The 27,595-nt window shown below is 38.0% G+C and overlaps 1 protein-coding gene across 1 annotated transcript; it reads right to left on the bottom strand.

Annotated features, from left to right (window-relative positions):
• Positions 1–3,076: 3,076 nt before the first annotated feature.
• Positions 3,077–26,167, bottom strand: LOC139445067 (PI-PLC X domain-containing protein 3-like). Its single transcript, XM_071226146.1, has 2 exons — positions 26,044–26,167; positions 3,077–13,587 (listed from the first exon to the last, which is right to left on the bottom strand). Exons 1-2 carry the CDS (start codon positions 26,165–26,167, stop codon positions 12,758–12,760), a joined length of 954 nt encoding a protein of 317 aa, XP_071082247.1. The 3' UTR covers positions 3,077–12,757.
• Between the last annotated feature and the right edge of the window lie 1,428 nt (positions 26,168–27,595).

The following is a 27,595-nucleotide window of genomic DNA, read 5'->3' as shown; positions in this document are numbered from 1 at the left end:
TTATGCTGACAGCCTGAAATGTTTATATGCGACAGATATATTTTCCCAAGATCGAATTGCCCATAATTAAGGGTGTATATAACACACGAGTGCATATTATACACGAATAAATAAGTCTTTTGTACATTGATCAATCGGAAGGGGTGCTAATTGGGATTGTTCACTAGCCAATATATTAGTAAATATCGCCGTGGGCGCTTATTAGAGCGGGGCGCTTATTACGTCGAATACGGTACTCTGAATTTATAGATTTTCCTTTTTCAAATGTCCCAAAGATTTGTTTGCATAAGAATTATTACGTTGCTTGTGAGTTTTTGGATATATTTAGTTTGAGTTTGAGTGAGTGGGTGAGTTTTAACGTCGCATTTAACAGTATTCCAGTTATATCACCGCGTGTCAGGTTAATGTGGGAGGAAAGCCCAAAGTGATGCATGTCACAGACGTTTACCATTTCAGTGAAACCCACGAGCACGGGTATGGTGCTGGCAAACCTAGAAACATAATCAAGACAAACCGGGGATTAAAACCAACAATCACAGGTTTCTAGCATGCCCAAGGGATGCAACCCTGCACAGCGAATTGCTTTTGACTGGCAGACAAGAAGAACTACACAGTTTATAAAATAGAACAAAGACATGATGTATGTTCAACAATAATTTATGATATACTATGATATATACATCATAAGACAACAAAGAATATTATATGATTATGTCTCAAGTTAGAGGCAGGTGTTGGTCCTCTTACAGACTTTGACCTACATTTCATTGATATGTACCATCTAAGGTAAAAATCACAACATTTGGCCCATGTCATCAAAATTGATACATACATATATCATAACATTTCAAACTAAACAAATTTGAAAAAGAGGATAAGTGAAAAGACTGACACATTGCAAAAGTTTATTAATATGTCACAATTTTGTCTCAAAGTCTCAACTCAAATGATAAGACAAGAAACATAGAGCTATGTTATATCACATATATACTTAAAGGTGGTCTCTGTGCTAACATTAAAACATGTTCCCTGTCTACAGGTCCATATTGTTCCATGCTTGAAGGAGTTCTTATTGTTGTTAGAGACTGGTCATTTATCATAGGGGGGTGAGGGGGGATGTCCAGAGTTTATCAGGGGATGTCACCTAATAGGACAGTCCCTAGATGAGGGTCATTGAAAATAATACACATATTTGGTTGGGGAGGGTCATGAAAAAAATGGACAGTTTATGATAAAACATAAAGTGTTTTTGTATCTTGTCTTTACATGGAGGGAATTGAAAAAAAGGACAAGGGCATTGGAAGGGTCATCCAAAATATGACATTCATTAGGGGAAGGTAATTTTTTTATGTACATCTGTGCATGGAAAATCTCTGACCCACCCACCCCTGTAATAAATGACCGGTACCTTTAATAGTGTTAGTGGTTAATATTTTCACTTGTCACTCTGACAAAGCTGGTTCAATTCCGCACAAAGTATAACATGCTTCTCTGTTTGCTGTTGTATTCTGCAGTCAGCAACATACAGTTTGTTTGTTTGTTTGTTGTTTAACACTGAACTCAACAATATTCCAGCTATATAATGGCAGTCTGTAAATAATCGTGACTGGACCAGACAATCCTGTGACTGACATCATGAGCAACGATCTACACAATTAAAATATGATATGCATAAAACCAAGTCAACGAGTCAGACAACCCAATCCCGTTAGTCGCCTCTTACAACAAGCATAGTGGCAAGCATGGGTTGCTGATAACCGGTCTGCAAGGGTCAGAGAAACCGATAGTTCATATGATCAGCAACATGATGACACATATTCAACCATGTCACCAAGCCTGTCCACCTATCCAGTGAAGTTGCCGCTGACAGTAGCTAATAAGTGGTGGCACATGGACCTGTGCACAGTGCACAGTGCACAGATCACAAATCAGGTGAAGCTAGGCATCATCAGTCTCAGAGAGTAGTGAGTTGGGTGACCGCATTCAGCAGCGTGACTCCTGAGAGTTTCTAGGGCCTCTGACCTGCAGCACACTGAAGCACATGTACCACATGTGGTGTCTCCTTAGGCGAGTGCCTTTGTTCTAAATGTGCCTCTGTTCACCCAGCAGTGAGTGGGTACCCGGTAGGATGAAATGTTAATTTGGCTGTTAACCTTCTAGTGCCTCACAGGCAGCTTGGGTTGCATATTCCCCAGGGTGCTGAGAAAGAAAATCAAGCGCACACTGATCCATTGACCAGAGTAATAATAGTGTAGTGCTCTGAGCATCCACTTGGTAAATGGAATTTGGCACATCATAAATGCACATGATGGGTGATTCAGGTCATTGTATCCCAATTGCGTAGATCGAAACTCATGATGTCAATCACTGGATTGTCTGTTCCAGACTCGATTATTTACAGACTGCCAACATTTAGCTTAAATATTGCTGAGTGCGGCATTGAACAACAAACACACAAACAAACAAAAAACAAACAAAAAGGGTAAGGATGTAGAAAACATCCATTTAACATACATAAACTCAGAAAGCAACTTGAGGTGACTTGTTTCCTAGGAAACAACATTCTTCTATCTCTCTGCCCTCTCACATACTCCTGTAAAAAGCATTGTTTACAGTTTGTCAGAATGTTCATAAACAAACAGATTGACTTGGAAGGTGTACATTTCAGGCTGGAGGGAAAAGCTTAAAATAACCAGTCACCATTATACATACCACATGTAGCGATGAGCTATATATTGTTATCTTCACATAAATATTTGATGAAGTGATATCTGTTCCTAATGTTACGTATGGATTTCTATTTACTGGGAAGCATGCTTAGGACAAAAACAATAGATGTATAACCTGTACTCATAAATGATACCAAATGATACATTTTCAGAAAAAAAAAAAATGTTTTAAATATGAACCATAGTAACAAACATATCCCAAAAACTGAGTATTGATAAACAGTCAATGAAAAATTGAAAAACTTTCCGAGGAGTGATTTTCAATGAATTTTCCAGAAAATTTGTTTTCGTATCTTATTTTGAACAAATTATTGTATATAGTAGTTTAAATATTATTGACAGTCGAAAGGTTAAATATGCTTTTTAACATCTGACTATGTATTATTCTAATAAAAGAATGACATCACCAAGAGATTTCAAATTGTATGAACACAAACATAATGAGGCAGATATATTTGAAATTTACATAATTTTTGTAATTTTGACTTTATAAAGATTGCATATTAAAAGAGCCTATGGGGCCAATTATCATCCCAAGTTCACACCAGTACAGTGTAAATCCTTCAAGAAGAAGAGATGAGGTTTGTACTCCAGTTTCTGACAGTACAGACAGGATATACCATTAACTCCTTAGTACTTGTGAACAGAGATATCTATAACAAGAGTGAGGGCCTACAGTGACAGTGGCCTTTGTTGCTGTGCAAATTCAAATAATTCTGTTAAATTGCATATTCTTACAGCCTAGGCTGAATAATGAAGAAATATTTTGGCATCGTAATTGAGGTGATTGTCGATAATACCTATTACGTGATTCATATAAAACAAGTGTCAATCTAAAAATATGTCTCTATTAGGTCAATATAAAATAAATTTCCTGAAAATAAAAAAGCTATGATGTAATTTTAGGTGTCAAAATACTTAATGCAAAATGAATACAGTCATTTTGTAGAAAAATAGACACATCTTCATGAACAATATTGGAAATTACAACTGTGTTTGTCAGTATACAAAAATAACATTAGATGTGAAAGACATAGAACTATAGTGTCAGTGAGTGAGTGAGTGAGTGAGTATGGTTTTACGCAGCTTTTAGCAATATTCCAGCAATATCACGGCGGGGGACACCAGAAATGGGCTTCACACATTGTACCCATGTCGGGAATCGAACCCGGGTCTTTGGTGTGACGAGCCAACGCTTTAACCACTAGGCTACCCGACCGCCCCTAGTGTCAGTGTGTATGTTATTACACAACCATACCAAAACTCTATAATTGGTTGAGCTCTCATTAAGATCAGATCTTGTACAACGATACCACCGTCTCTGTATCAAGATACATCAAACACGCCACAGGAGGTTGTATCAGACAAACTCTCAGCAAACTTGGAACAAGCTAAATTAAGAAAGTGTTGATTCTCAACCAATCAGATATCAGTTGCACTCTGTGACTTGTGACAACTAAGGGACACAACTCTGCAGTGACCCTCTAAGGGACACAACTCTGTACCAAACATTGTGACTTGTGAAACAATTTGGTCATTCAACTTTATTTCTTTCAGAAATTTCATGCCATGGCATTTAGAAACAACAGGCTATGAAATATACATAACAATATGGTGAGGTTTATTTCATATTCCATTTGGAACTGTAAGAGTCAGAAATAGGAATATGCTGCTCTGAATGATTTGTTCACTCATTCTGGGTATTTAGAAACCTCAGCACTGACTGGCTAAGAAGGAAATTCCCCTGGCGTCAACTCATATGGAGGATTTGTCGGACCTTCACACTGGGCGGCACCGGATCTGAGTAAAGATCTGATTCTAATGAGATTTTGGTTCAGGATACCTTGATAAGTAATTGTACTGGTGTACATGATGAAGGATATAAACTCAACAGAAAGATGACACACATACCACTTGACTATCCAACTGCCCCAGTAAATGATGAACAAATCATAGTTCATAGTATCCATGGCAACAGAAGATGTGTCTATTTCACATTACAATGAATTTGTAAACATTTGTGATAACTATGATAGATCGAATATATAATCTCTAAAACAACAACCTTGGTACATTCTAGGAAACACTCAACATAAACAGTGAAAGCCCTGTTTAATCATATTCATCAGGCTAATTGTTCGTAAGCACGTGATTTGTGATAATTAACCAACAAAGTGATTGTATTTTTGTCAGTCATAATCATGACAATTATTTTGAAAGAAAATATACAAGATATACAAACCCTTGTTCTAAAGCATTGGAATTGTTCTGGTCAACCTTCAGTAAAGCATTTTATAAACATATTTTGAGTACTGAGCAGTTGTCAGTGAAATATAGATCAAAACAATTGGAGCATATAACAAACATGAAAGATGCAAGAAAAATGAACAGTATATTTAAAATAAAGGATCTAGAACTATTGCAACACACAATGATGGACAAACTACATTAAACATTGTCACTAATATTCCCCAAGGAGCTGAGAATGAAATTGGGGGTACACTGATCCACTGACTTGGGTAATTATAGCATGTGTCTTCAGCATTCACTTGGGACATCATAAATGGACTATTATTATTATTATCATTATTATTATTATTACAGTGTGGTTAATACTGCTCTGGCAGTTTGTTCCTTTAACAGAGAATACATTTATCATGACAATTGTTCTGGGTTGGTTATGAATAAGTCATAACTTTCAGTGGAATTCCTTGCAGATGTACTATATCAGCTCATGTGGTCTTGCAATTTCTTCATCATGTTTATGCTAATTCAGCCAAATCAATACTGAAATAGAATTCCAACAGCCATCACAAAACATGTCCGAAGGCTTCTAAAATTGTGTCTGATCAAATCTAATTTTGTATTCTATCCAATTCCAATTTCTCTGAATAGAACCAGTAATGTCTTTATGTGATCTACATGGCTAACACAAAAGATGACGGTAGTCACACATTTCTTTCTGACCTCCAAGAAGACATGCATATTGAAGCAGATCCCACTGGTGCTGATAGTTGATGTCTTACAAGAAGCACAGCTTACTAGGGCTCAGTATCGCCTTGTATCTTGTGATACAATACATACCACGATAGACTGACGATACCACTGGTATCCCAATACACCAACAAATAGTAAGAAATGATGGAATCACCGAAATACAACTCCAAAGTCTCTAGCTTAATACATTTACTTATTATCTAAAAACAAAAATTGGTCGACCAAAAAAACACCAAGGACAAAACAGTTCTAAATGAAGGGATAGTTATGATATGTAATAATTTCATAGGTACCAGTGTATCATTACAGCCCTTTAGCTTACCCACTCCACTTCAAGGACATTCCCATTACCAGGTTTAAGGACACCAAGGACAATATTTTTGTGCCTGGACGTTTTAATAACCAAGGGCAGGAAACCCAACCCAAAAGCAAGATTCCTGCTCATGTCATCTCCTTGTTTTAAATAATCAAAACAAAATACAAAAATTGTGTCAGTGTGTCATTTTACCGTGCATAGGCAACAGAAAGAATAGAAGCAAGGCATAGAAGGAAGACCAAAATGACACAGATATTCTTTGAGTGCCATTTTCTGGTGCTGGTTGCCATTCCACATCAGGAATTATAAAGATGGCTTCCAGGTTTCCGTTGTACAAAACAACCTTTGCGCTATGACGACGTAAGTCTGTGTTAAAGTATGGGAGTTACGATCATCTTAGCACTAAGATCCTTTGTACAACAGCACCGAGAAGTATAAGTACATGACCAAATGTTAATCATGTTAATTGTGACTGACAAAAATACAAATCAAATTATAATCATTAAAATATTCCAAAACATATCGATATCTCAGACAACCATATGAACATGATATGGAAATGTCCTTATTTACAAGACTAGCGAACAAGTGGTCCTACTAACCATACTCACAACTGGATGTCTATGACTGTACAATATCAGGACGGCGCAATGACCCCACAGCATGATCACAGGCCATGTGACCTACATGCAGACTCCGAAGCCACTAACAATACTGAACACGACTAACACTATATTACAAGATAGTACACAAATCTACCAACACGGCGATAGATGCGCTTCGTCAGTCACCGCCAACACAACATGTGACCTTGTGGAAATTTGGTTTTATAATGAAAACTTGTACCAAGAACAAGATTGTGATGATTGTGATGCAACTAATGCTCCTAGGCACATCTAGTTTGATGTACATACAATCTTGTAAATTTTCTTGTAAATGTCACAAATTTTTATTTGTTCAAAGGATTTAGTGTCAAATGTATGTTTGATTTTTAAGATTAGTGTTGAAATGACAAGAAATTCTTTATAAAAAACGATTGAAAAGCCAAAATATCTTTATGTCAAAGACATGAGCTGACATCAAAAGTTTGTAAAGTTGAACTTTGTTCTGCTGTTTTCAATATCATGGTTGAGACTCATCAGGGAGATAGTTTTGTTCTGAATATGGTCTTTAATCCTGATAATAAATTAATCATCCCTAAAATACTTGAAAATTGTGAAAAAAGACTGGTTCCGATCTGATGTCATTCAAGTCTTTTACGCTGAGTTAATACTTCTCTCGTTGAAGTTCTGATAAGTTCTCCACTGGATGCTAATGTCGAGTGAACCCTGACTGCCCAGTCCGAAAGACAGGTGTGCGGGCTTGAGCCAATCAGATGTCAGCTTTCTCAAACAATTTGGCTTTATTGTCTAACTGGAGTGTGTGAATGGTTTTACGCCGCTTTTAGCAATATTCCAGCAATATCACAGCGGGGGACACCAGAAATGGGCTTCACACATTGTACCCATGTCAGGAATCGACCCCGGGTCTTCGGCGTGATGAGTGAACACTTTAACCACTAGGCTACCCGACCTCGCCTTGTCTAACTAGAGGCCTTGACATAGACAGTGCAGTAAGGGAAGTTTAATTCTGTTTGGCGTGGGAAAAATGAATCCACTGATCATACTGATGAAAGAAATACTTACATAGTTGATTTTAAGATGCAATTGAAAGGACAGGCTGTAAGGTTTCCACAAAACAGCATAGTCACATTACTTTCCATTTGGAACTGCCTGCTTGGGTTCATATTGAGAATCAAAGGTCAGATATGCTGTATCAAATGCTTTGTTTACTTGTACAAAGAATTAAGAAGCCTCCACTCTAATTGGCTGATTAGGAAGTGAAATGGGCGTGACCTATAAGAAGGTTTGTCAGATGGAGAGAGGTATCAAGTCAGAGTAACATATATGCGTTATGATTTGATTCTGATGAATCTGATAAGCTCAGGTCACTGGACACATTTGGATCTAAATGAACAAACTGTGATTTCAGTAATTCATAGCTAGTCAATTGGTCAACTAGTTGATTGTCATCTTTATGCATGTAAATGCCTCAATGGCTATTTTGTCATACAGATGGTCAAGTTGCTCCTAACATGAACATTTTAAGAGCCAAACCTAAGTTTTTAGGAACCAACAGATATCGTAAACAGAAAATGTTGCCAGTTACATTACTTTTAGGTAGCAAAGAGGTGAACAGTAGATACATTTAGGCCGCCACTCATGGATTTAAGTCACATTTTGGCCGCCAAAATTGTCGTTACTTAGAGGACTGAATAACATGATTATATCATGAGTTATAAAAAATGCAAACCAATCCACTTTTGAAAGAGTAATAATGACTCTATTGTGAGTGAGTGAATATGGTTTTACGCCGCTTTTAGCAATATTCCAGCAATATCACGGCGGGGGACACCAGAAATGGGCTTCACACATTGTACCCATGTCGGGAATCGAACCCGGGTCTTCGGCGTGAAGAGCGAACGCTTTAACCACTAGGCTACCCAACCGCCCCTGACTCTATTGTGACCATGGTTACCATGGTTAGATCTTATGACGTTGATAAATTTACTTTTCATTAATCATACAGGGCTTTTTGCTAATGACAAAAAAATTATTTTGATAGAACATTCTACTCAACATGCTAAAGATCTGAATTTCAAAAGACAGTTGGAAATCTTTTATCAATGACCAAACATATGGACCAATCTCGACCCTGTTGTGTAAATGTATCAGAATGTTGAAAATGGTTGATAAACTGGATCAGATGGAGAATGATTTCTAGTGGTAGAAACTAACATTTTTAGTCCATTAGTCCTTATAATGATAACATATAGCAAAGCCCTTAAAAATGGCAAATTTCTACTAGTCCTTAGGATACCTTAACTACTAGGCAGTTTGGCAAGGACTACAGGACCAGTGCCAATTTGTAACGCTGGTTTTGATTGAGAAATCTTCTGACAAACACTCAGCATTGATTTTCTGTATGCATATTAAATCAATAATCCTCCCCCATCAATCAATACGTTCTGATCAAAACTTAAATGCAAGTAGTTGTGTTCATTGTAAAACCTCTCAAAGGCAGTTAGTTGGTGGGAAGCAGTACCACTAACATCCAATTAAAAAGTGAATGGGCTCATCTCATAAACTTTAATGACACATTGCTCGCCTGAAGTCTACAACATCTTCTGCCCTGTTAGCAAAGAAAGTGGTAAGGTAAGGGTTCTTTTTAAGCCAACTTAACAAAGTTACCGAAATGGTAGAAAAATAATTAGACATGTCCAAATGCAAGACAACTCGCCTTTTGTTCTTTCTTAAATGTACAATAATTTTACTGCTGACATGATCAAGGACATAAGTCTGGCGAAAATAAGTGAAAAGGATGAAATACAAGTAAGAATCTAAATACGATTTAAGCCTGTCAGTCAAGCTAATTCGTTCACCATATGTTTACTTATCTAGGCCAAAAAAATCAGCTTGAAAAAGCCGAAAAAGCCCTGAAAACATTCAAAGGTAGGCTTTAGTTACATTTAGTCTTTTCTCTACATTTGGAGCTGTTATAAGTTGAAAACAGGTAAGTATTGAAAAGAAAAGGTCAAATTCTCATTTATTTGAACATGTTTGATGATTATCATGATGATTTTACAAAGGTGTTTGTAGCCCTCATCCTACCCTGCCTTTGGGCAAGCCAGACTGTTGGTGGTCGTGTAACATCTTCTAAATTGTTCCTAAGCATAACAGAAAGCTAGTTGAGGCCATAGCTGTTTGACATTGAAAGTCCATTAACTCAGTTGTCTGCACTGCTGAGAGGTTTTCACAGATTCATTGCAGCACAATTTGATTGCCCGTGTCCTCAATTGAGGTTGAAGTGAGTTGGCTGCTTGATAGAAATTTTCATTGGACAAGCCTTTTTTCACACTTGGCTACTAAAGTGATATAGATAATTAAGTCCCTCTAATCAAGATAATACGATTAAATTACTGGGTTCCTTTAAAAAAAAAAGAAGTAGGTATGGAGTTCTGTGTTGAGAAAATTCAAAGTGATTCAAGATGCACCCTTTTGATATTCATGAAACTTGAAATGTATACTATGCAAAATAATAGGGAATATTTTGTTTTGAGGTGAAACTACAGGAAAATACACTAATGTCTAGCAATGAAAGCAAGTGATTTATGTGTAAGAACATTTCTGAAGAAATGAAGCTCCCAAACACAACATTGACAGTTATGAGGCATGTGACCTTGGACAACACGTCCAAGGGGTGGTATGCCAGGCGTATAGTGTTATTTTTGAAACCCTCAAAGACACTTTATTAGACACATTTAATCATTAAAGAAGCAATAGGATTGATGATGACTTTTGCAATGTGCTGAACGTTTACGTGCCATAGGCATGCTGCAGGTGGACATGCGTCAGAATATTGTTGTCCAAACGCTGCATGTTTTTCAATTCGTCATCGAGCAGATTGTGGGCCCAATACCAACAAACAGGCAATGTTGATGACTGATGTGCTACGGACGCCCAAGGGCAACATGTCCAGCCCAGGACAGATTAGTCAGATCGATGGCATTAAGAAATCGGTTGCACACTGCCCCTCAGATAAGGGACTGGTTGCAACAGGCAACTGGTGAAAGAGCACATGCCAGATGATGCAAAATCGTCTGCACAGGTGACATTTGCGTGCATGACGTTCACGTGTCATGCCACAACTTACTGCACGTCATTTGCGTCAGAGGCGTCAGTGGTGTAGGTAATGTCAGCACTGGGATAATCGACGTTAGGCTAATGTCATGTCTTCTGACAAATCCATGTTAACCCTTGACTTCTATGGTCGAAGGAATAGATTTTGGAGACGTCCTAATGAGCGTTTTATGGACGTTTGGAGGGTGGGTCCATAATGCCATGGGGTGCTATCACGATGACAATGCGCACTCCATACTGTCCATGGCCGAGTCACAGGTCAATACTATCGGGACAACATCATTGCACCATTTGTGTGCCATTTGCACAACATGTTGGGCAACATTGCATCTTTCAAGATAATGCAAATGTTCATCATGCCTAGATTGTGACCCAATTCCCTTACAGCAAAAGATCTATGTCATGCCATGGTGCGCACTCAGACCTCACCTCTCCCTTACCTCCCTCCCTCTGGGTTGTCAGTGGCAGACGTGTATGTCAACGTCAAAATCCACCCACCCTTCTCAATGAACTCGGTGTTGCTCTCACTGATGAGTGGAACAACATGGGGCAAGCTGACATTGGTCCACTCATCATTCCTCAAAGAATTGGTGCATGTCTTGCCAACTGAGGTGGTTTTACCTAATATTAGTGATGTTGGCTGCAAAATGCAAATTTCGAAGTTGGCTCCCGACCACTTTAACGACCTTGCGAGCAACCTTCTCATCACACCAACCATTAGAACCCATTAGATCTGACCGCCTACACCCCAGCAGATATGATCATATCATTTCCATTTGCTAATACCATATAGATCAGAAGATAGGTCTGGATGATACCCACTATCCCCTACTTCTTGGGGCATAGTATTTTCGAAATGGAAACATTGTGTAGAAGATTTTTACTGTACAGACTAGCAGTGACTAGAGTAAATACCCATTTCAGAACAAACACATGACATGTGAAGTATTACCTACAATGACCATGATTACTGTCACAATGGTAATGACAATTCAAATTCAGGTATCTAAATATTTTGATTTGCATCGTTTGTCAAGACCAATTCAATTTATGTTTGACTGATCAATACCAGTGTGTAAAATTCAGAGACATTCCAGCCAGACAGGCAAGACACATAAATTGCCTGTGTGGTTCACGAGTTGCCAGTTCAGACAGAGCTCCACACAGAAATCCAACAGTCTACAGGGTTACCCTGAGTGTTGTGTTTCGGAAATGATCATGACTCTCAAACTAGTTATTACATATCTTATTGACAATTTGCCAAAAGTTAGGAGAGAAAAAGTGTGTTTCAGAATTAATTAGGGTTAATGTTCACTAAAATATAAACAAAAATTTACAATATACAAACATATTTCAATAAAACAGCATTCTAAAGTCTTCTTCATATCACCAACTTTAGGGAAGGTTTGTCACAACAAGACAATATACAAGTCTGTTCTTACAAATAAAAGATATTCGAGTTGAACATTGCACTTTTTCAATGAAACATAAAGAGTGCACATATGGATAGTCATTGTTTGGCAACTAAAGAACAAGGGTACAGAAACACTTTGCCTACGATGCAAATCAGTATAGTTTCATAATGGATCTGTATCACATAATAGCCCCAGAATACTATAGTATTTAATAACTGTTACCAATGCATACGATAACACCTGAAATAATAATCATCTCAACTAAAACTATATCCTAGCTGCAACTATGAAGAACAGTCCGAACCTACTCGAAAGACTGTAGACATCAACTAAGGCCATTATTTCTGAACTAAAAGGATACAGTAAACTATGTACTCTGCCACTCTGAGGATAAAGTATTCCATATGTCTGAGTTCTCCACAATGTATTTCTCTCAGGTCAGTCATCAAAGAAAACCAGTGCACACAGGGCTTCTCAAGTTATCGTGCTCTGAAAACCAGTGTCAGGAACAAGAAAAAAGCAAACATCCACAACATGAGACGTGCGTGTTGGCATCATCTGTTACTTATTCATACCAAGGAGCTCAAAGATAAAGCTTTCTTTTTCGATAAAATCCATAGTGCAGATATTGATGCCATTTGGCCCTCGCGTCTTCTTCTTCAGCCACTGAACAAAGACAGGATCAGCTTTTGCCACCAGATCGTTCTTGAGACTTCCAGAGAAACGGCTGATTATGTAAGTGGCGTCTGGAGTCAGAACGCCTTGGTAGGTTTGAAACGTATTTGCCGGACGATTTTCACTGTGCATCTTCTCAAAGAATTGAGTCATCTTGGCTGGATCAGTGGTATTGGCCCATTGGGACTGTATGCAGCTGGCAGGCCAGAATTGGTCAAAGTCATTCACAACGTCGTCCTGATAGATTACCACCACCTGGAACTTGTTCTGCCAAAGCATGTCCAGGGTCAGGCTTTGCATGTCCGTCTGAGGACAGATCTTGGCGCCAAAGGTTTCTAAGATTACCGACATGAACTGTTTGTGCATGGACTCATTCATGCCATAGAAGTGGTTAAAATCCAAGATGATGACTTCCGTCGGATGTTCTTCCAGATAACCATTTATTTCCTGCAGAGAGGCTTCCACTTTGCTGCCATATAGACAGTGTATGAAATAGGTATCCTCGGACCCTGGCTTCGAGGCAATGCGGAGGTCGAAATAGCGTATTCCAGCTTTTAGTTGATCTGCAAAGGATAAGCTTTGAGTTTGAGACCATTTGAAGATGACATCCTTGGCCATTCCCCCGAAGACCTTGACCAGATCCCGGATGGCCTGAGATGTGTCTGGTCCCACATCCGAAGTCTTATCCAGGTAGAATGTGAAAGAATCATGGGACCCTGAAAACAAAAGAAGTTGGTCAGATCTTGTGTATATGGACATGGACAAATAAAGAGACTTACCACTATGACAAATACACAGCCTTACCACAAGGGCAACTATTCAGCCTTACCACTGGGACAACTATACCACCTACCCACATGGGCAAATATACAGCCTTGCCACTAGGACAAATATAAAGCCTTACCACATGGACAAATATACAGCCTTGCCACTAGGACAACTATACAGCCTTACCACAAGGACAACTATACAGCCTTACCACTGGGACAACTATTCAGCCTTACCACATGGACAACTATACAGCCTTACCACAAGGACAATTATACAGCCTTACCACATGGACAACTATACAGCCTTACCACAAGGGCAACTATTCAGCCTTACCACAAGGACAACTATACAGCCTTACCACAAGGACAACTATACAGCCTTGCCACTAGGACAACTATACAGCCTTACCACTGGGACAACTATTCAGCCTTACCACTAGGACAACTATACAGCCTTACCACTAGGACAACTATTCAGCCTTGCCACATGGACAACTATACCACCTACCCACATGGGCAAATATACCATCTAACCACATGGACAAATATACCATCTAACCACATGGACAAATATACAGCCTTACCACTAGGGCAACTATTCAGCCTTACCACATGGACAACTATACAGCCTTACCACATGGACAACTATACAGCCTTACCACATGGACAACTATACAGCCTTACCACATGGACATCTATACAGCCTTACCACAAGGACAACTATACAGCCTTACCACATGGACAACTATACAGCCTTACCACATGGACAACTATACAGCCTTACCACATGGACATCTATACAGCCTTACCACAAGGACAACTATACAGCCTTACCACAAGGACAACTATACAGCCTTACCACATGGACAAATATATGTCCTAACCACATGTAGAATACATAAAGCATGACATTTTGGTCCAAGCTTTTGTATCAGTAATATTAATCATTCTTCATACCTTTTGTCAATGTCAATATTTGATTACCATTTTTTGTTGTACCATGAGTCATGCTAAAGTCAATTTGTCATGTACATGCATGAAATCATGTTTCCTACAAACTTGGAACCTTTTCACAAACAATGTACCCGAACAAAGAGCACCTCAACTTAAAAATTGTAAAATGTATTCACATACTCAAAAATGAACGTAATAGTCATTCAGGTCAGTTTGTAATGAAAGTTTTTATGTTTGTTGGTTAACGCCACACTCAGCAAAATTCCAACCATGTGATGGCGGTACGTAACAACAGTTATGGGCTGTATGACTGAATCCATACAATCTAGTGAATCTATTAGCCATTCCAGAATAAGAAAAGCTGCCTTCTGATGGCTAATGTTGACTTCTTGTCAGTCAATCCATTAGTTGGTCAAAGTTTGCAAAAGGTTCATCTGTCGTGACCTGTAATGGAATGTCCTCAGATTGTTGTTTAGCGGTAGCGAGAACTAAGATCTTATTTTAATGAGATTGTCATAAACCCGAAGAAGATACTAAGCTAGTGCCAGGAATGCACATATTTTAGCTCCTTGGGTGTTTAGCTTAAAAGACTTTTTTCATTTTTTATCCCACGGACTTAAATCAAGAAATCAATTTTGAATAATTCACCCCGTGCAGATTTTTCAAAACACATGGAATGGGACATTATTACCTGGAAAATCTAGACTTATTCACACAGTTAGCACTGTAAGTTGCGCACTTCCGTTTTATTGTACTTTTGAATATGGAAATACACTGTAGTTGATTCACCTCCTACCCAGGCAGTTTTGAAAAAAATCATTGTTGCTGGCATTACAATAATTATTTAAACATTCTAAGTGAAGGATAAACTCCTCTTAAGTTTTGGTTAAAAAGTAAAACCATGAGCTAGCTAAAAGCCTGCATCTTATCCAACCTAACAACCGTCTAAATGCAAGAAATATCAGAGGAAATAATAAAACATTGGGATACCTTATAGTGGTAACAATTGAGTAAGACCATGTGCAGCATGCACACATCTGAAGTCATGACATGTAAAACTGAACAAACTTTAGTGGCCCTGGTGGCTCAGTGGGTTACAAAAATCAACAACATATGTGAGGATGCAGGTTTGATTAACGTCATGGAACTTTCATTTTTCATTTGACTTTTAGCTGATCAAAACTCAACATTATATTCATATCAAAACGACAATTTATAAAACTTCAATTGTTAAACCTAGGTCTTACAATTCAAATGTACAGCCTCTGAGCAGATCTCACTTGAAAGTTACGAAGTACCTGTCACAGGGTTACTATGAGATAAGAAGATAGCTACAGTACAAAAGGTAGAAGCAGCAGGATTATAATGTACTGTCACTGTCACCTTTTTATAGGAACAGGATTTGAGAAACATGATATCAATAATATTTCAACCTGCAGTATTACCAGGTGTGGTAACACCACCAAAAACTAGGATAATTTGAATTTTTTAACCTCAATACATTGTTATTACTTGTGATATCAATGACTGGATGGTTTGGTCCAGACTCGATTATTTACAGACCGCCGTCACACAGCTGTAATATTGCTGAGTGTGGCGTTAAACAACAAACCAACCAACCAAACCAATCAAAGAACAAAATGGCCCAGTTCTAAGCACCACTGATTGGTGTTAATTTACAGCAAACATAATGCTATAAACTGAGATTGAATCGTTAGAGGGTAATTAATTGGCCAACAAGATGTTTATTTCAATGCTCCCCTGAGGCTAAATGGCTTACCTGCAGCAGCTCAGGGGAGCAATGTGTTAAACTGGATCGCTCATTAACTGGACATCCAAGCTGCTGTTGCTGTCGCACTTTCTAAGCTAAGACGGGTTACTCCTAAGAGACCAACCATTTGATATTCGGTTCGGGAGGGAGAGAATTCTTGAAAAATATAATCATGCTTCAGACTGTTGAAAGAAAAAAGAAATTGCCTGCCACAAAATTTACATTGTTGCGAGGTGTTTTTCTTACAAAAAATAAAAATAAATATACAAATTATCTGGTTTGTAGCTGTAGCTGAAAAAATATGTAATCTCGATAGAAGATTCCAGCCTCCCCTCCGCCAGAATATCAAATGGTCGGTCTCTAAGAGAAGGTAGCCCCATAATGTCTTGGGCCCCATTCCAGAAAGCGATAGCAGTGCTACGACTGTCGTAAATCTATGTTGAGAGTTACAATCATCTTAGCCCTACGATCAGTTTGTTGAACAGAGCCCTGGGCCCACTTGCACAAAGTGATCTTAGCGCTAAGACTATTGTAAGCCTATATTAAAGTACGGGAGTTATGATTATCTTAGTGCTGAGATCACTTTGTGCAAGTGAGCCCAGGGCTCTGTTCAACAAAGCGATCATAGCGCTAAGATGATCCTGGCAGTTATGAATACACAATGCCAATTACACAGTGGTCAAATGTAATAAATGTTCAATTTGGGATTCCCGTTTTGATTGTTACGTCCTGGTAATTAGTGAAACCTTACTTAAGTGAACACATTTGTATTTCAAACTGGCAAAAATGACAGATCACGAGCATTATGACAACGAAGTAAACCCCAAAATATGTCCAACTGTAAAAAAAATAAATTTATATAATATTTCTTTGATTACAATACTTTCTTGTATATTCTTAATATAATACATCCCCCCCCTAAAAACAGAGGTGTATAGATGAGGGTGCATATTAATTGTTTATACAGGCAGAGAATTGATTTTTTAATCCAGCAATAACATTACCACTAGCATGTTAACACAGGAAATAGCTTGTCAACATATCCACAGTGAAGTATGCCAGCTACTCCTGTTACTACACTGGTTTTTTATTTAAAACAGTTTGGTGAATATTTGGTGAGTTTTTAATCCTTAATGTTATTTGATATTCACTCGATATTGATTTTACCATTTTTGGTGATAATGTGTATGAACTATGATGCAGGTCCAATGAATCCACCTCTGGTTCCAGACATTGCAATTACTGTCTTAAAACAAACCAAACAATGACTAAATTAAATTAAGAAAATAACCAAATTATGACCTATAATAATTGAGTGAGTGAGTGAGTGAGTGAGTGAGTGAGTAAATGAGCAGCATTAGAAATTGGCACTAGTCCTGTAGTCCTTGCCAAACTGCCCAATAGTTATGGTATCATAAGGACCAGTAGAAATTTGCCATTTTTATGGGTTTTGCCATATGTTATCATTATAAGGATTATCAGACTAAAACTATTAGTTTCTACCACTGGTGAGTGAGTGAGTGAGTGAGTGAGTGAGTGAGTGAGTGAGTGAAGTTTAAAGCCACTTTAACAGTCCTGTATTTCAGTGGCATCTCAGTGTGCCAGCTCGAAGTAATGCAGGTTTTAGATGTTTACCACTTGGGTGAAACCCACAGGCATATGTAAACCTGGTAACATGATCCAGGTGAAGTGGCTACATCATAAGTTCCTGGCAGACCTAAGACCTCAACTCGGCAGAGCAATTGTGGTGCCTCAAGACAACTGGGCCACCAGTGCCCTCTCAGAACAAAATCCTCAACTTGAAGATTGGCGTCAATGGATAACTGATGAAGACGGAGACTATAGTACTATTATTCAGCATATCCAGCATGGTTAGGCAATTATTTTTTATAGTAGGTTTAAGGATATTGGTTTTGTTCTTACATTGTCTGAAAAAAATAGAAATAAATCTTGACTGCACTCACGAGGTACATGAATATAGCAATTTTAACACCTGAACGACAAACAGATCATATCAAAGGGCTTTAACTCTATCAACAATACCTCAAACTTTGCAGTAAACACCTTGCTATGTATTTTGCATTTTGCATTTGGCAAGGAATCCTCTTTTGAACACAAACTGGTTTGAGTAATATCTCATGCTAATTTGTTTTTTAATTTCCATCTCTATTTCTATACCATTAGAGATGGCGGAATTAAAAATATGTCAGAAAAGTCATTTTATTATATTTTCATTTGACTATGTTGGGGGATCCGTAAACCAATGACGCAGACATTGAAATAAAGAAACACAACAAACAGGGACAAATGATGATAGGTGATCAAACCTGTTTGTTCTTTTTGTTAACCTCTGTAACAGTATATGTAATTCTTAGCTATAAAACCATGTCCGGCTCAGTTGTTGATCACATGCGTGATAGAGGTACTACCATCACTATCGAAACGTTGTCGCTTAGGAAAAATAATGACATGGAAATCCAAAAGTCATAACTGATCCCTGTTATTTTGTTGATAATGAGTGTGTGTGTGTTTGTTGTTTTACCCCACACTCAGCAATATTCCAGCTAGATGATGGTAGTCGAAATAATTGAGTCTCGACCACACAATCCAGTGATTGACATCATGAGCATCGATCCACACACTTGGGATATGATGACATGCATCAACATTTGGAAGTATAAACAAAACAAACGGTGTATACACTTTACGTAAACCCGCTACAGTATGCAAAACATTTTTATGTACATACTTCCATTAACGCCACAAATGTCAATTCTTATAAATAATAAATAAATACATGAACAATAATAACTGAAAAGACTGCTTTTTTAATCATCAACACACGAAAACTGCAGACAACAATACAAAATCAGTGACATCATTCAGCGTATTAATGCGACACAAGCACCCATTCTATTATCAGCCAATCAGGAAACAGTAGTCTGTAAGAAGCGGGGAATAAGGGATTTATTATTCCGGGGCAGAAATCCATGTGCACCCTGCTGTTTTCGTGGCAGAGTATAAGGGATTTATTCTCCTGCTGAAAAATGTATTTCCCTCCTTGGCCGGATACATCATATTTGATTACGTACAAGGGCAAGCATATCAGGGTTAAAATAAATCCCATGTGCCCTTGGGTCATATCACGTCACAAGGCAACAGTGTATTGTTTCTGTCATTCGGACGGCACTGTTGATGTCATTTGAATCTCATTGTGACGTGAGGTCGGAATGACATCACACTAGAAACGATGTCATCACTTACAATTGTTAATGTTATTTGACAAATTGTGGTTCCGCTGCTGTTGCAACTTGCTATCCTTATAGGTAAACACTAAAATTCATCTCTGTATGTAGACATCTAATTTAGTAACATTATATTTGTTTTCATGTCATGCTTTGTTTACGACACTTGTGCCTAAATCCGGCAATTAGACACTTGTGTCGTAAACATGGTATGACATGAACACTCATATAATATATCTAATTATCAAGATCACGTGAACCAATCAGATTTCATCATTCTGACATGGAGGTATGATCATTTGTTTGTTCGCCAGCGTGTAACATGTACGACACTGCCTAGGGACAGATTTTGAGTTGTCATTGAAATATTGATTGTAGTACAGAGGCAAGGTCACATATTTCCATGACACAATACTGTGAAATATTCCCTCCAACTTGTATGTTCCTTATCATTCTAAACTGTGCCATGTATAGAAATTCTAACATGCATTTTTCATGAGACCTGTCTTGGGATATCTGTGAAACAGGCTTATAATTGAAGATTATAAATACTATTTCTGTCATGTAGGTTGATTGTTTATAGCATCAACACTCATTCAACAGTCAATAATGCTGAGCCAAATTCACCTGAAGCCACAAAAGCCAGCCTACCAACAGCTTTAGGTGATTTATTGCAGGCCTGTGATCATGATGATTGATTGGACAATTACAGTATTGACTATTTGCCTGAAAACATCATGCTTTATTGATACTAATTGATACATCCATTAATGATAAAATTCATAATTATTCATAAAATAAAGCATGATAAAGTATAGCAGATGGCATTTAGAAATAGAAAACAGGAGACATGATGCATGAATGCATAATAATTAATAAACTAATGTTTTTTGTTAGCTTTAACACCATTTCAATCATTGTAATATGCAAGTTAATGTTGCTTTAAGTTACAGTCAGCAATATTTCTGCAACATTTCTGCAACATTTCTGCAATTTCATATTGGGCCAGTAAATAAATGATTCTGGGCCAGGCAAACCAGTGGTTGAAGGAATAAGTAAGGATCAACATGATCAATTCAGTCAGGGTATATGATAAACACACTGACTTCCAAGATCCTCACTGTTGACTCTTACAAGCGTGGGTACTGGGAACGTATTCTCTCGACAGGGATTATTTGATGTTTACTACTCCTGAAGATATTCCGTAAGTAGAGTCTAGACCCGACAAACCAGTGATTGATATTATGAGCAATGTCACACGATGTCAGAGTACACTGACACGCAATCAAACGAGTTACCAAGACTTGACCACCCGATCCATTTAGCCGCCTTGTACGTCCAGCACAGGCTGCTAGGTGCCTATTCTAATGTCCACGGACATGGTTACAACAACTCGTGTTGGGAATCAACTTCTACAATTGTGATCAATAATTTAATTTTTCAATCAATCGTGAATAATTTATCGACAGTGAATGTTGACATGCTCTGGGCAGTTGATAATAAATTTTACAGATGTGTTTCTATGTCAGGTTAAGATACCAATTAGCTCTCTGTATTAGCCAACCCGTGAAGTTCTGGATTAGAATAGGTCTTCAGTAACCCATGCTTGTTCTAAGTGACTATGCTTGTCGGAAGAGGTGACTAACTGGATCTGGTGGTCAGGCAAGCTGACATGGCTGATGCATGTCATCATATCCCAATTGCGTGGATCGATGCTCATGATGTCCATCACTGGATTGTCTGGTCCAGACTCGAATATTTACAGACCGCCGTAATATAGCTGGAATATTGCTGAGTGCGGTGTTAAACACACACACATTATCGACAAAATAACAGGAATCAATTATGCATTATGCATTATCTTTACATGGCCTTTCAGAAGTTGTAGTATCAGTGAAGACTGTTGACTTATGGATTTCCATGTCATTTCTTTCCTAAGTGACAACTTTTCGATACTGATGGTAGCACCTTTATTATGCAAGTGATGAGCAACTGAGCTGGACATGGTTCTGTAGCTAAGAATTACACAAACAAAGATGTAATAATGACAATCACTGGATTGTCTGGTCAAGACTCGATTATTTACAGACCGCTGTCATATAGCTGGAATATTGCTGAGTGTGGAGTTAAACAACAAACAAACAAACAAACTGTATAAACCCTTGTGAAATAATATCCCCAACCTTGGCTTACAAACTTATGCCAGTTAACCTGTAATTTATCATTGTTCATAGCTATAGGCCAGGATGCTGTTGTACAAAACAACCTTAGCTCTACGACTATCATAAGTCTATTTGGAAGTATGGGAGTTAAGATCACCTTAGCGCTAAGATTGCTTCGTACAACAGCACCCTGAGGACAATGTTTCACTGAACAGAGAAAATTCTATCTGCAGTGTTTGAGTGAGTGAGTTGGGTTTAACACCGCTTTTAACAGTATTCCAGTTATATCACGGCGTGTCAGCTTAATGTGGGAGGAAAGCCCGAAGTGATACAGGTCTCAGACGTTTACCACCTCGGTGAAACGCACGGGTATGGTGCTGACAAATCTAGAGACATAGACATCTAGATTCGAACCCACAATCATAGGTTTCTGGCGTGTCCAAGGGAGATACATATTGGGTAGGAATTACAATCCTATGTGACAGTGAGACGCTGAGTGCTGTGCTGTCACAAACTTCTTTCCAAAATACACTATGAATAGAAAATTGTGCTTTTCTTGTCCAATAACATGTACACATCGTTGACATTTTAATACCCCAAGTGATGCTGGTCTCAGACGTTTACCACTTCAATGAAACCCACGAGCACGGGTATGGTGCTGACAAATCTAGAAACATAATCAGGGCGAACTGGGATTCGACCCCACAATCATACGTTTCTGGCGTGCCCAAGGGACGCAACTCTGCATAGCGAATCGCGGCGCCTTAGACAACTGGGCCGACCAGTTATCAAAGATAACTGCTGTATCGTTTCACAGATATCTACGATATGATCGATACTTACATACACACTATACTAGAATCATCAGTTTGTGAGATCGTGATACGCTATACAATTAGATAGAACAGGAACTAATAGTTACCTCTTGTAATGTTTGTTTCAGCATTTTAGTCATAAACAATGATTTAAGAATGCCAAATGATCGACAGCTTGTGTGTAATCGTTTGTAGCCAGCGCTGAACTGTAGACAAAGTTTTTCAGTACCATGTTTCTGTCTTTTTTGTTATCAAGGGAGTAACAAGAATTAAGAAATTGACTTCAATATGTTTTTTTATGGAGATATAAATGTAGAAAACGGCTTGGAAACCATGTTTATACCTCCATCAATGCAAAACATATTGAAGTCAATGCTTATACATTAGTATGCCAGCAATAACATCTTCAAAGACTTATTTAATCATTACAACATGAAAACTGTAGACAATATATATAAGTCAGTGACGTTGTTCAGCACAATACTGCAATACAAGCCCAAAACCATTCGAAAATCAGCCAGTCAGGAAAAAGTCATCTGTAAGTGGGCATGGCTTTTTTTTTATATGTGTTTTTTATTAAATATTCGTAAAAATAAATTTGCTATGTTAGCCAATCAAATGCTATGGAATCACTTGCAATTTATTCATTAATACAATAACCCAAAATTAACGAAACTTCTTTCTGAAATACCAGGAAAGGTATTGGTGAACCAGCATAGTTTTAAGAATTGCCTTATTATGAGGACACTTTGGGCCAGTTTGTAAGCCTTGACTTTTGATGATACTTACCCTTATTCATTTGCCAAAATATGCAAGAGAAATGAATTTACCTTGCGCAATAATACAAATGAAATATTTCCAACCCAATTGTGTAACAACACTGCAAAATTTTCAGACTGTGTACTTATATTTCTTTACAGATATAATCTATACATTAATATAATTCAACTACAGTGAATAATACGAAAAGGCACTACATCTCCCCCATTCTACCATGACTTTGGAGGTTGTCAAATCACAATACATCCCCTTTGATTGAACAGATGATTTGACGGCCGCATAACCACGGAAGCTAATAGTCATAGCTTTTTTACAGTTTTCAGTTATTGTCAGACGCATATTCAAATAATTATATCTACAATTATAGGTTACAAAATGCAAAGTTGTGGGTACTACAAAACTCAAAGGCAATACATTTCATGCAGAAAACATGATAGAAATCTACAAAGAGAATGTATTTTCAGTTTCGGAGACAACAGAGAGCTTGGAATTTGGCGCTTTTCTATATACAACTGTGACATGATATCTTTTGCGTCACAATGAGTGAGATGATGTTATAATGGTGACATGAGGTGTAGAACGAATGCTTAACCACACTGAATTTACCATTTGAAACCTCACACCGCACGTCCATTTCCAAATTCAATTTAGTACAGATAAATCTACAAGTAACTTAGCTCTACCTTGAAAAAAAAGTACAGGTATGTTTATCTCCTAGTTGTAAACTTAGGCACGTATTGCTGATGTCAGCTGAAACACATGTTACACACTTGAATAGCACATGAACAGGTGCAAATTAGAAATCACCTGAAAGCAGAATTGTTTTCCCAAGAGGTCCACTCACTGGTTTAAAAATGCCAACTTTACTGGACACAATTTACTAAGAATATATTAAATAGCCAAAGAAAACTATCAATACCCAATGTGAATGATAACGTGAGTAAACACTCATAATGGCTCAAAACATTCCCCATTCATTACATTTAACCACAGATATATGGGGATGGTAAATATCCTGCATTAGGAATAAACATTGTATTTAGCGAGCCTTGGCGAGCTAAATACATCGTGTTTATTCCTAATACAGGATATTTACCATCCCTAAACACACAAGCGTGATAACCTCTTTATCATATAATGTCATTCTTCAATTCTGTGCTTGAAAATCGCTTCCCCTCACTCACAAACATTACCTAAACATTGCGAGTTTTCCTGGAATGCGCGCATTAATATTTATTACGTCACCGGGTAGGTGATGTGTCAGTCGGACAGTGACAGTAGCCAATATAGTTCAACTGAAATCTGTTTCTTATACAGTGGCGAAGCAACATATACGCAAAACAACAATTGTTTTAACTTGCCTTTCGCGACAATCCATCGGTCTGTCCGCTAGAGTAACTGCCCTTTGTCAAAGGGAAGCTACTCTAACCCTAGTCTATGAGACATCACGGCCAGTGATTGTTCACAGTCGGCCTGTTCTGTCATAACGTTAAGAAGTATAGTCAGATGTATACACAGTGCCAAAACGAAACAAGGTAACAATTCATACATATTTCGCCTAAACCAAACTATTTTTATTTGTGGAAAAGGTTTCAAGCCGCAGAGGTCTACAAGCACAGATATGGCTTCTGATCCCGCTTGGCTAGGCCTAGTGCCCTCGCAAAATTGTTTCGAAATTTATATCTCCAAAGTTGCCCAAACTTATAAAATTCCTTAGTTACGTCGCAGTTCGACACTGACTTTCAGTATATAAGACTGTTTTTTTTAATAATTGTATCAATTATCCCTGTAGTTTATCCAGATTCACGATGGTTAATTCTGGCTCGATCGCCGAATGACAAGTGCGACTCCATGTTTGTTTATAAACACTGAAAGTAGTCCCTACTTGACCTTTGATATTTGCATCTCTATTCGCATATGACCCCAACGGATATCGTTTTTATCCGTTGGCTTTATCCTGCCGAGAAACCTACCCATTATATGATAAACATCGATATCTAGTAGTACAATTATTGTTTAAAATATTAACCTTGATCTTCTGCCTTTTAGGATACATTGGTCAAAAGGATTTTTATTTCCATTTTTTTATACAGCCACATATTCCTCTCCTTTAATCATCAATCTATCATGCTCGTGAATATTTGAGACTTTTGTTTGAAGGATCATAAAATCACAAAGAAAAAAAAAGATTAAAAGCTTCATCCTATTAAAACGCTTTTCGTTATTCATGAATATATCCTGTCGGATTATTCGAGGTTAGTTATTAGATTCAACAAGGAAGTCCAAGTATTTTAGCATATACAATCAGTCTTTCAAACCCGTAGCGCCTTACGGCTGATCTTTAAGCATTCAGTTGAGACATGACAGGGGAAAAAACTCATTGGAATTGATAAAACGGGCAAAACCCTTACCCGGCATTTATGCCACTTCTAAAATTACACTTCGAATAAATAAATCTGATCACCACACGTCGCCCGAGGATGATCTGATCAACGTCATGGCGTCAACAGCGAACTGATTTGATCAGCGTATTATCCTACTGATCGGCAATCGACACTGCCATGATAGGCTAGCTGCCTCTTTAACGGTAGCGAATGCGTCCATTGGAATTCGTCTGCTAGAGCTAGGCTAAATCTGAACCGCCATTTAGAAAAAAAACCGTATAAAGTACCTACCCGGTATCGCTAGTTCGTTCAGGGGAGTTTTATGTAGACTTTCGGGTAGATGCTTCATCCAATCCGGGTTACCAGGGTATAAGACATTTTTCGGATCGTTTTTAGTCTCCGTCACCCCTGCCATCGTCTTGATGATGAGAACTTCCGGAAATCACGCACCTTCAAAATAGAGTGATCTCCCCTTGGACATAGCTTTACCCTCAGGCAAGGCAATCGATTTTCCCAATTCATGCTCTGCATTCATTAAATTGATGTTATGGGGAAACTTGATACAGCCATACTGGTTAACACCAACGTCATTGTGAAAAATATATAAGATAGAATGGTAATCTGATAGTCTTATTAACTTGTTATCTTTTAAATGCAATCAATGATACCAAAAATAGTCGGTCATGTACGCATGCAGTCTATCTATAAATTGATTTATTTATTTGATGGATATCCTACACTCTATTAGTTATCTGTGTGTGTTTTTTTTCATATTTTTTAAAAACAATATCGTTAAAGGTTAGTGTATAAATGACGCACGTTTCCATCCTAAGGCTTAGTTTGTTTCATTGCACACGTATTTAATATTAAAGCCATGAATCCTGATTCATAAGCGCCGTTGCATCTCGAAGAGTCAGAGACTCTTTAGAGAGAGAGAGAGAGAGAGAGAGAGAGAGAATGAGAGAGAGAGAGAGAGAGAGAGAGAGAGAGAGAGAGAGACGTTTTTTTTGTGAGTCTGGGTGTTCTTCAGTTTCAACTTGTTTGAGATAATTCACGTATTTTATTTGCGCTTCCTACGGCCATGAGTTACACATTATGCACAACTGCTGTACAAAGCCATATAATCTATTGATAATTTTGCGTGTCTCGTCGGAGGTTAATATATTTCTCTGTAATCAAGGCTTGTTACTCAAAACGAACAGTCACATGAACATTTCTGATAACATGTTAGCTTTAGTAGTGAATATGCTTGATCTAAATCGATTATTTTAAACGTGAGGAAATGGTTTTGACAACCGTCGCGGTTATTTTGAGATCAAAGGATAGCGTTTGTTTACCTAAGTCAACATATTGATTAAGTGGCGGTTATTCATTAGTGCGTACACGTGACTTATGGGAAGAAACACAGAAAATTCTAATTTAGGATAGAGAAACAATCAAGATGCGGAAATAAACCAAGGGATAGGGCTGACAAAAATGGCGAATAGTAATTTGTTACAGATATCCCACAACTGAAAGCAAATCACACCACGAAAATAGAACAGCAGTCGCACAAAGGTAATCAAAACGTTTCTAGGTGGAAAACATTCGGCTAACATAGCAAATATAAGGTCCAAGACACCACTATGATACCCGTATCAAATACATCATCATCAAATAACCATTTCATGTTTGTTTCATTTTTAGCCACCAACACACATGGGTGTGTACTTTCTTTTTCCCGGCAATATAGTTCCCAAGTCTATCTCATGTTTGTCGTAATAGCCGGCTTAAATGGGAATTGGGTGCTAGACTCAGTGACTTAACTGGGTACGTTTTCACCCTGATGACGGGGATCGTTGTT

This window comes from Haliotis cracherodii, unplaced genomic scaffold (assembly GCF_022045235.1).
Source record: "Haliotis cracherodii isolate W230 unplaced genomic scaffold, xgHalCrac1.p SCAF_6, whole genome shotgun sequence".
NCBI classification, from domain to species: domain Eukaryota; kingdom Metazoa; phylum Mollusca; class Gastropoda; order Lepetellida; family Haliotidae; genus Haliotis; species Haliotis cracherodii.
The sequence above is the reverse complement of the archived record's forward strand: the minus strand, read 5'-3'. Positions and strand labels throughout refer to the sequence as shown.

What these genes read in the sequence shown, in the direction of transcription:
- LOC139445067 (XM_071226146.1), bottom strand. Translation starts at nt 26,167, where the DNA reads ATGGCAGGGGTGACGGAGACTAAAAACGATCCGAAAAATGTCTTATAC. An exon ending in GAACGAACTAGCGATACCGG is followed by an intron (nt 13,588 to 26,043) that starts GTAGGTACTTTA and finishes TTTTGTTTTCAG; the next exon opens with GGTCCCATGATTCTTTCACA.